This window comes from Thyridium curvatum, assembly GCF_004353045.1.
Source record: "Thyridium curvatum strain D216 chromosome Unknown NODE_57_length_291365_cov_88.079165, whole genome shotgun sequence".
Lineage (NCBI taxonomy): Eukaryota > Fungi > Ascomycota > Sordariomycetes > Thyridiales > Thyridiaceae > Thyridium > Thyridium curvatum.
In genome coordinates this window covers 62,575-76,458 of record NW_022156812.1, presented here as the reverse complement: position 1 = coordinate 76,458, position 13,884 = coordinate 62,575, and the positions used below count along the sequence as shown (strand labels likewise).

Below are 13,884 nucleotides of genomic sequence, written 5' to 3'. Positions count from 1 at the left end.
GAACCCCATGGCCTTCCATACCCGGGGATCCCATCATGACTCCCATCACACACTGGCACTACTCTCGCGAAAACCTGGCTTGCCAGCTTTGCTACCCGAATCCACCTTTCCACCTGGCGGCGAGGATCTGCTCTGTGTCGTCGCCTTCGTGTTCAAAGTCCCATCCTGTCACCGCCGTTTCGTGTGCTCCCCTTTTATAAGACCATGAATCCACCCCGTCCAGTCCTCCCCAAGGTCCGTTGTCCAGATGGCTTCTACGGAATCTTCTCCAGCTCCATTTCTTCGTATCACCCTGGTAGACAAACATTTGCCGTCTCTTGCCCACGGTCATATTTCTTCTTTTGACTCCCCTCCCTCGTGACCACATACCCTCTTCGAGATCCTTCAAATCCACCACGTTGTCCACCTGTAACCCGCCGTGAAACCGTACTCATTCTTAAACCTCAATATTCTTTACCAAAGTTCACCCTACGTATCATACCCACCAGGCGTAGCCTCTCGCGACATCGGGGAAAAAAGGGGACTAAGACGTCACTATTCTCAAAAAGTTTGTTTTAGATCACGGCATATAACTCTGTGCTCCTTCGTATCGGACACCACGCTCTCCAAGAATCGGCGGTGTTCTATCTGGAGAGCCACCGGAGAGTTGCCTGCATGCAACGTCCTTGACACTATTGAGCCTTTGAAAGTCGTGGTTCAGGCCGGAGACAGTCAGCAATCATGAGGAGGCAGAACTACTTGGCCAGCGCTTCGCGTCCTGTCGAGATGGCGCCAATCCCACCTTTCCCCAAGAAACAGATGCTGGTTCTATGTAGGTCCATGATCCCCGACATTCACAGCCCCTGGGGTCGTGGGAGTGGCCTTGGTGACGAGTGAGTGCAGCGGACTCTGCTGACCGGCATCACAGCACTCTGCAGGATATGTGAGCCCATCGCATTCATGGGCATCTTTCCCTACATCTACTACATGGTGCAGGATTTCCACATCACCGAGGACAAGTCAAAGATCTCCATGTACGCAGGCATGGTCACGTCCGCCTTCACCTTCGCCGAGTTCTGCACCGGCATCTTCTGGGGCAGGCTCAGCGACAGGATCGGACGCAAGCCTGTCTTGCTCACCGGGCTCCTTGGCACCGCGCTGAGTGTTCTGCTGTTCGGCTTCGCGCCGAGCCTCCCAGTCGCTCTGTTCGCGAGGGCTCTCGGCGGCCTCTTGAACGGAAACGTGGGCGTGCTGCAGACCACGGTCGCAGAGATCGTCACCGTCAAGGAGCACCAACCCCGAGCCTACACGATCATGCCGCTCGTGTGGAACGTTGGGTCCATCGTCGGACCGGCCATCGGCGGCGCGCTCGCCTCGCCGTGCAAATATTACCCCAGCATCTTCCCGCCTGGCACGATCTGGGAGCGATTCCCGTACCTGCTGCCCAACCTCTTCAGCGCCGCGGCCGTGTTCTTTGGACTCTTGGTCGGGCTCCTGTTTCTGGAGGAGACGCACGCCGAGAAGAAGAAGCAGCGAGACCGAGGCGTCGAGCTGGGCAACTACCTCCTCTCGTACGTCTCCTGGAAGCCCTTTGCCTCGTCGCCCGAGTCCAAGAAGTGCGCCGAAGCGCAGCCGCTTCTCGACTCTGAAGAGCAGCTGCCCGGCTACTGCACGACGGAAAGCTCTCCACAGCTGTCTTCGACAACGCAGGTACCCGAGCTCGGCGAGCCTCTGGACCTGACGGCACCCAGACCGTCGGTGGCCAGCCAGTCTAGGTCCACGTCCATGTTCAACAAGCAGATCATCCTCATCATTGTGACCTACGGTATTCTTGCTTTGTGAGCTCGCACGCCCATCATGAAATCCACGCTCCGCTTGCTAACTCTGTTTTGTCTAGCCACACCATGACCTTTGACCAGTTGTTTCCCGTCTTCCTCAGCACAGAGCCTCCCAAGTCTGGTCGGTCGATCAGCTCGCCGATCAAGTTCGTCGGCGGTTTCGGGTACGATACGCAGACGATCGGCGTCATCCTGGCCGTGCAGGGCGTGTACTCGATGTTTTCGAACTACGTGCTCTTCCCGGCAGCGACGAGGCGGTTGGGCAACCTCCGTCTCTTCCAGCTCATCTCGGCCTTTTACGTCTTCCTCTACCTCGTGACGCCCTATCTGGTCCTCCTGCCCGAGAACCTTCGCATGGGCGGCATCTACGCCATCATCGTCTGGAAGTGCACCTTCTCGACCCTGGCCTACCCCAGCAACGCCATTATCCTCAACACCTCGGTGTCCTCTCGGCTGGTCCTGGGCACGATCAACGGCTGGGCCGCATCCGCGGCCAGCCTCTGCCGAGCCTTCGGACCCATGATATCGGGGTTCTTGTACGCGACCGGCCTAGAGACGGGATACTCGGGGCTCTCGTGGTGGATGGCCGGTCTCGTCACGGTCGGCGGCGCGTTCCTCAGCATGCAGCTGAAGGAGCCCAACGGGAACCTGGACGAGAAGATCAAGGACATCGAGGCGGTCCCCGCCGGGCCGCGCCTCCTGAATGAGGGTGCTTGACAGACATATAGATGGGAAGTCGGGAAGCGACGGGGGGGACTTTGGAGGGCTTGCGGCCGGTTTACGACTATGACGACTTGATTAACGAACGACCATTTTGCCATCCCGACGCGAGACGCGGGACATTGCTATTTTCCGTAACTCTGTATTCCTTGTTTTTTTTTCTTGGCTTGAGGATATCCTTTTCGGGAATTGTCTCACATTGCTTCAGCAAGAATGGATTGTTTATTTCCTTCTTCCTTTTTCCGGGTGCGATTTGGACAATGCTTTTATTTTTTTTCAGCTGGGCGCTTTGGAGGTGTGCGTTGGGATGTGGCGACGCGCACACAAGCAACAACCACACACACAACACACGAGAAACATAAAGATGGATTAGAAAGGCATAACTCTTCAGAGAGCACACACACGCGGGATATTTGATACAGGGCGAAATACAACGGACCAAAAAAAAAAAGCACACAAAAAAAAGCAAGGATAATTGAGAGGGGTGGGCACCAGGATACTGGACGGCTGTCTTGTATCCCGGGCCGCCATTTCTCAACTGTTACTAGACGCCAGGCAAGACTGGGAAGATCTGTTTATTTTTTATTTTTTTATTTTTTTTTTACTACGCCGTTCGTTTGGGAATTTTAGAGACGGGCGAACTCTTGCTCGGGATTTTCTGGGACATGGCTACACGGGCATGAAAGCATGGAGAGGCGAAAGATACCACGGGGCGAATTGATTTGTTAAAGCACAGGGAGTTGGAGATCGCAGTCGCAGGCTCACACCCCGGTCTGTCATTTTTTTCTTTCTTTTTTGGAGTTTCTATCATTTTATTTCCTTACTGAATATCAATTGATTTCCCTCTCGACGATCCAGGGTCCGTGGGTTATGCAAACTACCTAGTACGTGTCGCTCGCTGATGTGTTGTTGGTTGTTTGCTTCCCAACAGTCAGTCAGCTGGACGGGGATGGGAAGGCTGTGTCCAAGGGCACACACATCACACCAACACTCTGACTATCCGATCTGCATCTCGTTTGCTCTCCTTGCAAGGGGCCTCGTAGGCAGTGACGTCCTAGACGGTGCAGGGATCGCTCGCGAAACAATCTCGTTATCATCCGCTCCCCCTCCGTGATCACCGAGAAGAGAGGGCGTCGTCACAATCGAGCTTGGCCGAATCGAGAACATGGCACATTGCATCACATGGCAAGCGAGGCAGGAAGCTTCATCGGGCACCCAGCCCAGCCCAGCGATTAGTGCCATGTACCTATTTAGCACACGAGATTTGCTGCGGAAAGCGAAGGAGATTTGTCCAGACGGGACGGCATGTGTGGAGATTTGGGGTTCCGGATTCGATCGGGATGCCGTCCATCCCATCCAAGCAACGCCATCCCCGAGACACACCCAAGGCAAGGCAACCAACCTAATGTACCTACTTGTAGGCATTCATTCTATTCTCAGCAGCTGCCTCCCCCATATGCCTCACCCATGCCGAGATAGAACCCATGGACGAAGAAAGATGACTGGATTCCGTTGTGCATCGCAATGCCACCTGGTCTAGGGAGAGTGTAGATAGACATGCAAGCCGTCGTAATCAAGATAACAGCACGACGCCAACAGCAGCATCCCTGCCAGTTAGTTGCCTGCTGAGCAAGCAAAAGGCGCACGCGGTAACACCCCATCCATGCCATGCCTCATCTCCCTGGGACCTCCCTTGTCAGGCTCACTCAGGCGTCGGCAGTGACATTCGACGTGCTTGGAGATGGATGGACGCCCGCAGCTAGCAAGCCTCACCTGCAATGCAATAACAGCTTACCTTGCCTGACCGGCCTACACCGCTTCACAGTCTCTGGGAGCAATCTTACAGACTCGCTCCTCTCCCGTCACTCCTTTTTGGCGATAGGCAGCATGTCTCGTAAAAACCCAGTCCCCTGCATGGGCTAGAACCCGAGCTTTGGTCACGAGGGGGACGGGTCGAAGCTCCATTCCTTGCTGCCCTAGCCAGTTCTTCTCTCTCCCTCTTCCTCTTTCTCCTTCTCTCTCTCTCCCTCTCCCTCTCCCTCTCTCTTTTCTTTTCCACGGGTTGGAGCGGAGAGAAGTGGCAAGTGGTTTCTGTTTCCATCTGACGCCCGTTGACTGTTCTCATTAGCTACGAAGGTAGACGACCAAAACATGGGAAACAGAGTTATTAGCCAGGTTGGGATGCACTTTGTGTCTTCTTCCACTTGATGACAAGCTTACTGTACTTTACCTACTTTAAGCACTCTACCTAAGGCTTAGGTATCCTATTCCGACCTCTAGTGGTAGGCTTTCCCCTTAGTGGGCCAATGGGGACTGTGGGGGGCTTGGTTAGCGTGCTGGTTGTTGGTTCCTTCAACGCCTCTGTCTCGAACTCGGGCGAATCAGCAGCGAGACAATGGGCGGTTTGTCCCCTCAACCCCTCCAGAGAGGGCTTGATACTCGACCCTCGATGCTCGATATTCCGGGACAATGCCCTTATCGGTCTTTTTTTTGGGGACCAGAACCAGACTGCTGGGAATCGGTAGGTACTCTCTCACCCCGCCCTTCTCTCTCCATCTCTCCATCCCCGACGCCGACTTGATTGTGTGTGTGTGTTTTCTCTCTCCAGCCTTTGTTTGCTTGCTTGGACTTCTTCGGCCCAAACAAGAGGTCAAAGGGTGGGTGTGTTTGTGCATCGCGTGCAGTGTTGGATCAAACCGAGCCTGGCTCATCAGCCACAGCATAGGGTACAGTGTACCCTCCTTCTGTACGCGCTGCTGACTCCTGCCACCACACCCCCACCCTCCCTCCCTCACGCATGCATCCATCCAATCCGGCCTGCCAAGGTTGCTTTATCCAAAGCCCGCCTTCTCTCTATCTCTCTTTCTCCTCTCCCGCAGGGCGAGGCTACGGTTTGTCAACGACCCTGCACCCACCTGCAGCGGCTCGACCTGCACCGGATCGCATCCGGGGATCCAGCCAGACCAAGCATCCTCACCTCCGCCCTTGGGCCCTTGACTCGTTGGCGCGCGTGCAATACCTCCTCGCGCTTCTGCAAGCTAGATTCTCCCAATTGACCTCCTCGGGGCCTGAAACTAAATTGTCTCGGGACGTCTTCGCCTTGTCGTGATCTTCCTCCTGCCGCATTCCTCTGCTATCGCGCGCGCCTCCTTGATCCAGAAAGCCATCTCTGCGGCCACAGACAGGCCTTGTTGTCCGCGCGGTTCCCTCTAGCTACGGGCAGCGAATCGGTTTGCGCCTTGGTCTTTGCAAACCCGCGCGCGCGCCGCAGGATATCGCACACGTTTGGCCAACGATATAGACCGAGAGAGCCATGGCCCTGGCAGCTTCCGGAAGGATAAGCTAGCAGAGAGCCCCCGCGCAGTCGCGTTCTTGCGAAACGGGCGACCAATAGCCGATGCGACATCCAAGCTGTTGACGCGGTCGTCCTTGGGCTCAGTCTCCTACAGCCTCGACCCTGCTGGGCCGTGGAAGGCCCCCTCCCCCCTCCCGGCGCGGAGTACCCTTTTCGTTCAGAGACGCCATGCCGATCGACTCGCCGCCCACGTCCAAGTCCCATGCGGCCAAGCGACAGCGCCAAGCGTCGCCCGACCGGGGCGACTCGCCGCCGTCTATCGCTTCGGCCGCCGGCGGAGGACCCTCCCCGGCCAGCGACTCGGCCGCCCACGACGGAGGGAAGGTCGGCCAGAGCAGCAACTTCCGCAGCGTCAGCGCCTGCACGCGCTGTCGCCACCGCAAAAACCGCTGCGACCAGCGGCTGCCGAGCTGCGCGAGCTGCGAAAAGGCTGGAGTCCCGTGCATTGGCTACGATCCCATCACCAAGAAGGAGATCCCACGGAGGTAAGACTGCGTTTGCTTTTCTTCTGCTGCCGTGGAACTTGGTTTTCCCGCTTGTTTTCAAAAAGAGCAGCACCTATCTCGCGGAGAAGAGTGGCAAAAGTGTTATATATAATAAGGGCATCTGTGATATTGACTGTCCCGCTCGCAGCTATGTTTTCTACCTCGAGTCACGTATCGAACAGCTCGAGGGCCTCTTAGCCGCCAATAACATCCCTTTCCCTCCAGCCGCCGACCTTGGCTATTGTTCCAAGCCAGGGCAGGATCCTCAGGCCCTCAAGTCGCCGACCGATGCGCGGTCCGCGCCAAAGGATGTTCTCGAGGCTGCTGCGCGCCCTCAGCAGCAACACGACGAAGAGGACGAGACCGGTCGCGTAAAGACCTTGGCTTCCAGAACCGGAATGTCGAGAGTTCCCGAAGCCTCGAATCCTCGCTATCTGGGGTCGACCACCGGCATCTCATTTGCCAAAGTCGTCCTTGCTGCTGTTCAGTCCTCGGTCTCAGATCAGAGATCACTATCCGACAAGGGCGGCATCAAACCTTACAAACCTCCCATGGGTCTCGGCGGGACCTCGATGAGAGATTCTTTCTTTGGTCTGCACACGAAACCCACGATACATCCGGCGGCGTTCCCCGACAAGCGACTCGCCCTGAAGCTCGTTAACTTGTATTTCGAGCATGCCAACCCCCAGATCCCGGTTCTTCACAAGCACATTTTCATGCGCATGTTTGAGCAAGCGTACGCCAGCGAAGGGCGGGTGCGCGGGGCCAAGGAGCTGTATATGCTCAATATGGTCTTTGCTATCGGCAGTGGCATATTTGTGGGCGATGCCGCCAAGCATGCTACGGGAGAAGCGCCGGGTACGCGGTACTATCAGCCTGAAGAGTATCACGCCAGTGCCATCGTCCATCTCGAGGCCTGCCTGAACAACAGTGGTGGCGGAGTTGAAGAGCTGCAGGCTGTCCTGCTGCTGGCCAATTTTGCACTCATTAAGCCGGTGCCGCCTGGCCTATGGTAGGTGCTCAAGTAATTAGGAAAACGCTCACCTGTTCTGGCTAATCGATCTTCAGGTACATTATCGGTGTTGCTGTCAGGCTAGCCATCGACCTCGGGCTTCACTATGAGGATGGCAAGGACCTCGATGCCGGCCTTCACGAGGTACTTCCAGAGGCGAAAGATCATTTCCTTCGCGAACGAGGGCGACGGGAATACGTTCGAGACCTTAGACGCCGCCTCTGGTGGTGCACCTACTCCTTGGACCGGCTCGTGAGCGTCTGCGTTGGGCGCCCTCTCGGCTTCTCGGATCTCGTCATGACCACCGAGTTCCCCTCCCTCTTGGAGGACCACTACATCACGACTACAGGCTTTACGAAGAGTATGCAGCCGCCATTGGAACCAACCTACAAGCTAGTTGCACATCATTATTTCCGCCTCCGGCTGCTTCAATCCGAGATCTTGCAGGTCCTGCAGTATCAGCAAGCGCAGATTGCTCGGGCCAATGGAAGGAACCGGCAGGACCATTTCCTGCACCCAAAGCTGCCTTCGCCTTTCCTCTCCAAGTTTGACTCTTTTCGTTCATGGCGGGTGGACATTGACAAAAGATTGTGGAAATGGAAACTCGCGGCCCCCTCAAAGCAGGAGACCGGCGTCGCTTTCTCAGTCGAGTTCTTAGACCTGAACTATTGGCAGGCCATCATCCTTCTGTACCGGCAAAGCCTGAGCGTTCCGGCCGTTTTCGAGGGCGAGTACAACACGTCTACCGAGTTTAACAGCCCGTCTGTGCACAGTATTGAGCCGTTGGAGGACGAGGACCGGGTGTATCTCAAGGTTGCCGAGGCCGGTCAGAAGATCCTTCGTCTCTACAGACAGCAGCACCTTTTAGGGCTTGTCAACTACACCTACTTTGCGACACACCAAATCTTCACCGCCGGCATCTCGTATCTCTATGCCATCTGGCACTCGCCCGTGGTACGGAGCCGACTCGTAAGTCATCATGTGTCCCTTTCCGGCTGGTAGGGATTCCGGGCTCTCTGACTTTGCTAATCCCATCCCACCTGCAGACAATGGACGAGGTGGACTTCACTGTCCTCGCAGCCATCTCGGTGTTCAACGACTTTATCGAAAGATGTCCGCCCGCAGAGGCCTGCAAGGACGCCTTTGACCGCACCGCCAAGGCCACCATCAAGATGGCCAATGCCACGGGCGGCTTTGGCCCCCTGGGCGTCGAGCAACAACAACAACAACAACAACAACAACAACAGCAGCATGACTTTCCCCGCCAGGCTGGCGACTCGTCATCAAACGTGTCGTATCCCCCCCATCCCCGACACCACCGTCGCAAATCCGACCACTCCTCCCACCGCGCGAGCCTCTCGACGACGGCGTCGGACGCCTTCTCGGCGGCGACGAGCGCCGCGCCGTCGTCCCAGGTGTCCTCCTCCATCCCGCACCACGCCACCCAGTACCGCGTGCTCAAGTCCGACCCCGACCTCTCCTACCCTACCACCATGCTGCGAAACCCCGCAGCGCCTCCCCCAGCAGCACCGCTCAGCAACGCGAGCTCCTCCGAAGTCGCCGTGACGCCAGAGGGCCTATCGTCGGCGTCGATGCCGATGAAGCCCTCCCCCCAGCTGGGGATGCAGCTTCACGGCATGCCCCCCGCCAGCGGGCCCCAGATGACGGGCAGCTCGCCCCTGACGACCCAGGCCGTCGCCACGGCGAGTTACCTCTCTCAACAGCAGCAGCAGCAGCAAGCGCCCATGTTCGCCCCCAACGCCGCCGGAGGCATGGTGGACCCGGGGGCGGCGGCGGCAGCGGCGGCGGCCCTCACCTTTGCAGACTTCCAGGGCATGGACTGGCTGCAGGGGTTCGGCATGCCCGGCGGCGGTGGCCTGCCCGGCAACGGCAGTGGCGGCGGCGGCGACGGGATGCTCCTCGACGCGCCGCCCATGGACTTTGGCCTGGGCCTGGGCTGGGAGGGCACGCACCACGACTTTAGCGAGGGCCAGAACCTCGACATCTTTGACGGCTACTTCTTTGGCGGGCAGCAGTCCGGCGCCGCCGGTGCCGCCGGCGAAGGCGGAGGGGGCATGGAGGGCATGTGAGAGGATGAGTGTGTGCCACTGGAACCCGGACGGGCGGACGGACGGACGCCGTTTTTGTATCGCCCAAGCTTCCGAAGCTATCTTGACAGTATATAGCGAGCCATTTTTTATCAGAGGAATGGATAATCATGACAACAACTCTCAAGTTGACGAGTGCAAACTTGGAAGCCAGGCGACTGCTCAGGCTGGGACAAAAATGGTCAAAGGCTGTAGAGTACAGACTGCTTGGTGTTGAAGGTCACAAAGTTATGCCCACAGATTGTAGGCATTCGAGGCTTTGGGGTGAATCACTGTGGTCCTTCACTTCTTGATCATCGGCTGTATTGTCTGGCAAACCATTGCCACTAGTTGTAGAGACTACAGAATTTCAAACACAGCAGGATGAAGAGGCCAAAATAGGATAATAACCCTCCTGGGATTTGCTAAATCATGCTCGCCATATAAAAGTATGTGCCACTCCTCAAGAAAACAAGTATTATGCCCTTACAGGACAGCCCGAGAATAGGCCTTTCGGTGGGCGCAGGCGCAAAACAACAGAGTATCATATGTTGCCGACCAAGTAATGGCTCCCACGGGCAATCAGACTGTTCGCTTCCCACCCCTTCAGAAATATTTTGACAGCCACTGGAGGAGGATACTGAAAAGGACAGCCAGGCTACTGACAATCATCCGAACCACCCCGTCGAAGAAGGATGCAAGGGGGCCTGCATTAGTCAGAGGTGTATCGTAGAGGTCTTGGCGACTCTTGACCATGTAGAACCATGGGCCGACGTTGTCAGGAATCTTCGAAGGTGTTTTCTTGTCTGGAGAGGTTGATAGTCTCTTCTTGCTTGAGGGGGTTGATGGTCGCCTCTTTTTTGGAGAGGTTGGTGGTGTTTTCTTGCCTGGAGAGGGTGATGATCTCTTCCTGTCTGGAGAGGTCGGTGGTGCCTCTGATGACATGGGGCGCCGGTCGATGACTTTGATTAGAGCGAAAGGACCTTTCAGGTCAGGATCCCACGTCGGAGCGATGTATTCTTCGTCTACATGGCGACTTGTGGTATGCCCATTGGTCATAATCTTCGGGTTTCTTCTGCCCTTTCTGCTTGGGGGAGAGATGGCAACAATTCTGTTGAGCTTGGTTGACCCAATGGTTGGCAATCGATCACACAAAGTCTTGAAAGTAGCTAATATGGAATTAGAGCCCGCGCGGTCAATCCTTGGGGGTACCCTCGGCGATCGTCCTGACCTGGAAAGAAAGGTGATGAGACTTACAGACTTGGTCTGGGGCAAAGGAGCTGCCAGTGAAATTGTACGATTGCAGCTGAACGCGGACCAGTTCATACTTGGTAATCCATTGGGTCGACCGGGGAATTATCAGAGAGAATGGACCCGCGATCCGACGTGAATATGTGACGTATAACTCGTTGTCTTCAGAGGCAAAGACTATGTACATAATGTGTCAAGAGCTGCCTCAGCCTGGGGATGCGGGTGGCTATTCACTCACCATACTTTACTTTGAGGCTCTCCGTGGGACCGAGAATGATCCGTTGCAAGAGAAATAGGTGATATATGGCCTTGACTGCCTGCACCTTTCCCGAGAGCCAGAACCGGAATCGCCCAGTGTTGCTCGGTCGGATGCTGAAGAAAGGGTGCAGGAACGAGGCGTCTGGAAGATAGGTTTGTCTCATTATCGCCTGGATGTCCTCTGGGTCACAGGCCTCGAGATATATGAGTCGACGGACAACCTCGTTTACTAAGGATGACACAATCATGGTCAGCATGGACCCGGCGGTCAAAGTCGAGGAAGGTTGTCTAGAGGTCGTCCTCTAGGACTCACAGTGGGTATCGCCATCTGGAGGCGCCTTTGATGTCTGGCCATTCCACTTGATTTGGGGGCCGTATGAGACTCCGGAAAGACCAGGCATGCCGGCGGATGCCTCTTTGGCCTTCCGGAGGTGGAGCGAGACAGCAGAGAGAAGCATGCTGGGCTGGCCAGATCGGATCTGGATTCGGCACCGTCAAATGCTGGGTTCGACCGACAATGCCGTGAATGGCAGGCGTCTGGATCGTTGTCTGTATCTGTGGGCCAGGCAATGAGCATGAAGAGGAGGGAAATGCGGTGATGGAGATGAATGATCAGTAACATGGAAGGCCTCGACTCGTTGCAACAGCAATCAATCACTTATATTGACTTGGACATGACGAGGCCCCTTCCGCCTTCCTCGACCGGTTTTACCCAGGAGAGACATGCAGTCGCCGCCCGCCGGGGAACTTACTTCTGTTACTCCCCGCGATGGCAGTCCTTTACACGAGTTGTCTCTCTTTCCACTTTCACAAACTGGTGCTGGCTCCCTTGTGAAGACAGCGGCCCACTTGCCCTTTCCAGCTGCCAGCAGAACCAGTGATTGGGCAGCTTCACATCTCTACGCAATAGCATTGTCTTAGAGAAGGTAAGTTCGACCCAGTGGAGGGATGAAGGTGCCCTCGACCAGTCGTGCATCCATGGATGCTACTCTCGGACGAAGCATCGTGATCAATTTGGCCCATTAATCGCTGCATCGGTAATGCGGTCATATTTCCAACATATATGAACAGTCTACAACATTATATGGTTTTGATCCGGACCCTGGCCGTACCACTGCCCAACTGAACCAAGGGATAGGGATAGAATGGTATGCAATATATACCCGAAGAAATGCCCGTAAATCCACGTTGAATGCCCACGAGTGTTCGTCGACTCCCAGATAAAACAACGCCATGGCCACCGCTCGTCGAAACGGACAAGCCGAAACCCAAGCCCTCAGAAGGCACATCGGCTTGGAGATTCAACCGTGAGCCCCTCCCCCCGTTGGAACACCCTTCCTCACCCAGAAAAGCAAAAGAACCAGCCCAACATGAAGTTCCTACAAATGCACCTAACACCATTTGGGATCCAGAAATATTCGTCACACATCTCGCGCCCCCGCGCCATCATCACCCGCGGTCTCGACTATACCGCCTGCTCCCTCTCCTGGGGTCTCTGAGCGGCGCGTCTCCGCCGGCGAACCGATCCGGGTCAATGTCCCGGTATCCGCTCTCGCGCCGGCTCCCGCTGCTGTGGCGCTTGCTCCGGTGCCGCCTCGGCGGCGAGTGCTCCTCGATGACGACGACCTCGTCGTCGTCGCTCGCCACCACCCGCGGCGGCGGCGGCGGCACCGACGGCTGCCTGCTCACCGACCGCCGCCTCCGCTCCTCCATGACGACCCGCTCCACGCGCTCGCCCCCGGGCTCGTCGACGATGATGGCCGCCGGGGGCCCGCGCGAGGCGGTCCGCACCTCGACCGTCTCGCGCCGCACGCGGTCCCGGCCGTGGTGGTGGTGGTGGTGGTGGCCGTGCCGCGACTTGCGCGTCACCACGCTGGCCGTGCCCACGCTCGACTCCTCGGCGCCCACCATGATGCCGCCGAGCCCGCAGACGGACCGGATCAGCCACGCCAGCAGCAGGAAGCCCGCCACGGCCCCGAGCGTGATGCCCACGACGGTGCCGGGGTCCGGGCCGGAATACAGAGCCCCGTAACCCGAGGGTATGGTAGAGGTTGTTTCATCGCGCGCCGCAACGACGCGGCTCGGTGCCTCGACCGGCGTTCTCGAGGGTAGATGGGAGAGCAGACGCTCGGCGACGGCGGGAGGTGTACGCGGCGCCAAAAACAGGTCATCGATCTTCGGCAGTATCGCCCGGGGTGGCGTGGCGACGACGGCGGCGGCGGCGGCGGCACCGCGCCGTATCAGAGGCGCCATTGTTGGGCGTAGGGCTCCGGTGGACAATCGCTTGTCGTATGAGAGCCGAGGCGCGCGCGAGTGGAATGGGGTCAGATTATGATGAGGATTGTGCGATTCGACGTGGGAATGGAGCGAACGAATCGCCGACGTCCGCAGGATTATTCGGACGACTATTGGAGATCCCCGCAAAGCTTCTTTCTTGCTTCGTCGATTCGTTGGTACGGCCGGCGGGCGCGCGTTCGGTTTCGCAGAGCACTTTACGCAATCGAGCGGCGGGAGGAATGTTGCTAATTGCCTAGCTCTGCCGGGAGCGCGAACTGATGCGGAACGTCCCGATAAGCTTTGCGGCTATGGTTTGGTTCTGTTCCAGGGCAGAAGGCCGCGCAATGTGTCGCGACCATGCGGATTCGATTCCAAAAGATGAAAAGGAGTGGAAAGCGAGCGGCGGGAGGGCGAAAGAGAGAAGAGGAGTGCCCGGGTCGGATGGCGATGATGTGAGAAGCAGGGAAGGGGTCGCCGGCGCAAGCGGCAGAGCAAGTAATCAAATCATGATTGACCCTCGGGGCAACGAGGGCAGACTGGAGGGAGGGGCAGGCACCAGCAAGCATGCATGTATCATTCAAAGTCCAGTCCAGGGAACGAGCCCGCGATGGAACCAACAAAC

General features: G+C 57.1%; 4 protein-coding genes across 4 annotated transcripts; 2 read left to right on the top strand and 2 right to left on the bottom strand.

Annotated features, from left to right (window-relative positions):
* Positions 1-720: 720 nt before the first annotated feature.
* On the top strand, positions 721-2,534 carry E0L32_008530 (uncharacterized protein; the record flags this gene model as incomplete). Its single annotated transcript, XM_031143395.1, has 3 exons — positions 721-872; positions 918-1,817; positions 1,877-2,534. 3 exons carry the CDS (start codon positions 721-723, stop codon positions 2,532-2,534), a joined length of 1,710 nt encoding a protein of 569 aa, XP_030992191.1.
* A 3,526-nt stretch (positions 2,535-6,060) lies between these two features.
* On the top strand, positions 6,061-9,479 carry E0L32_008529 (uncharacterized protein; the record flags this gene model as incomplete). Its single annotated transcript, XM_031143394.1, has 4 exons — positions 6,061-6,377; positions 6,526-7,389; positions 7,446-8,358; positions 8,436-9,479. The coding sequence occupies 4 exons, from the start codon at positions 6,061-6,063 to the stop codon at positions 9,477-9,479; spliced, it is 3,138 nt and encodes a 1,045-aa protein (XP_030992190.1).
* A 603-nt stretch (positions 9,480-10,082) lies between these two features.
* E0L32_008528 (uncharacterized protein) lies at positions 10,083-11,443 on the bottom strand (the record flags this gene model as incomplete). Its single annotated transcript, XM_031143392.1, has 4 exons — positions 10,083-10,645; positions 10,734-10,904; positions 10,966-11,214; positions 11,299-11,443. The coding sequence occupies 4 exons, from the start codon at positions 11,441-11,443 to the stop codon at positions 10,083-10,085; spliced, it is 1,128 nt and encodes a 375-aa protein (XP_030992189.1).
* A 991-nt stretch (positions 11,444-12,434) lies between these two features.
* E0L32_008527 (uncharacterized protein) lies at positions 12,435-13,238 on the bottom strand (the record flags this gene model as incomplete). The annotated part of the gene is made up of 1 exon (XM_031143391.1): positions 12,435-13,238. The coding sequence occupies one exon, from the start codon at positions 13,236-13,238 to the stop codon at positions 12,435-12,437; it is 804 nt and encodes a 267-aa protein (XP_030992188.1).
* Positions 13,239-13,884: the final 646 nt, after the last annotated feature.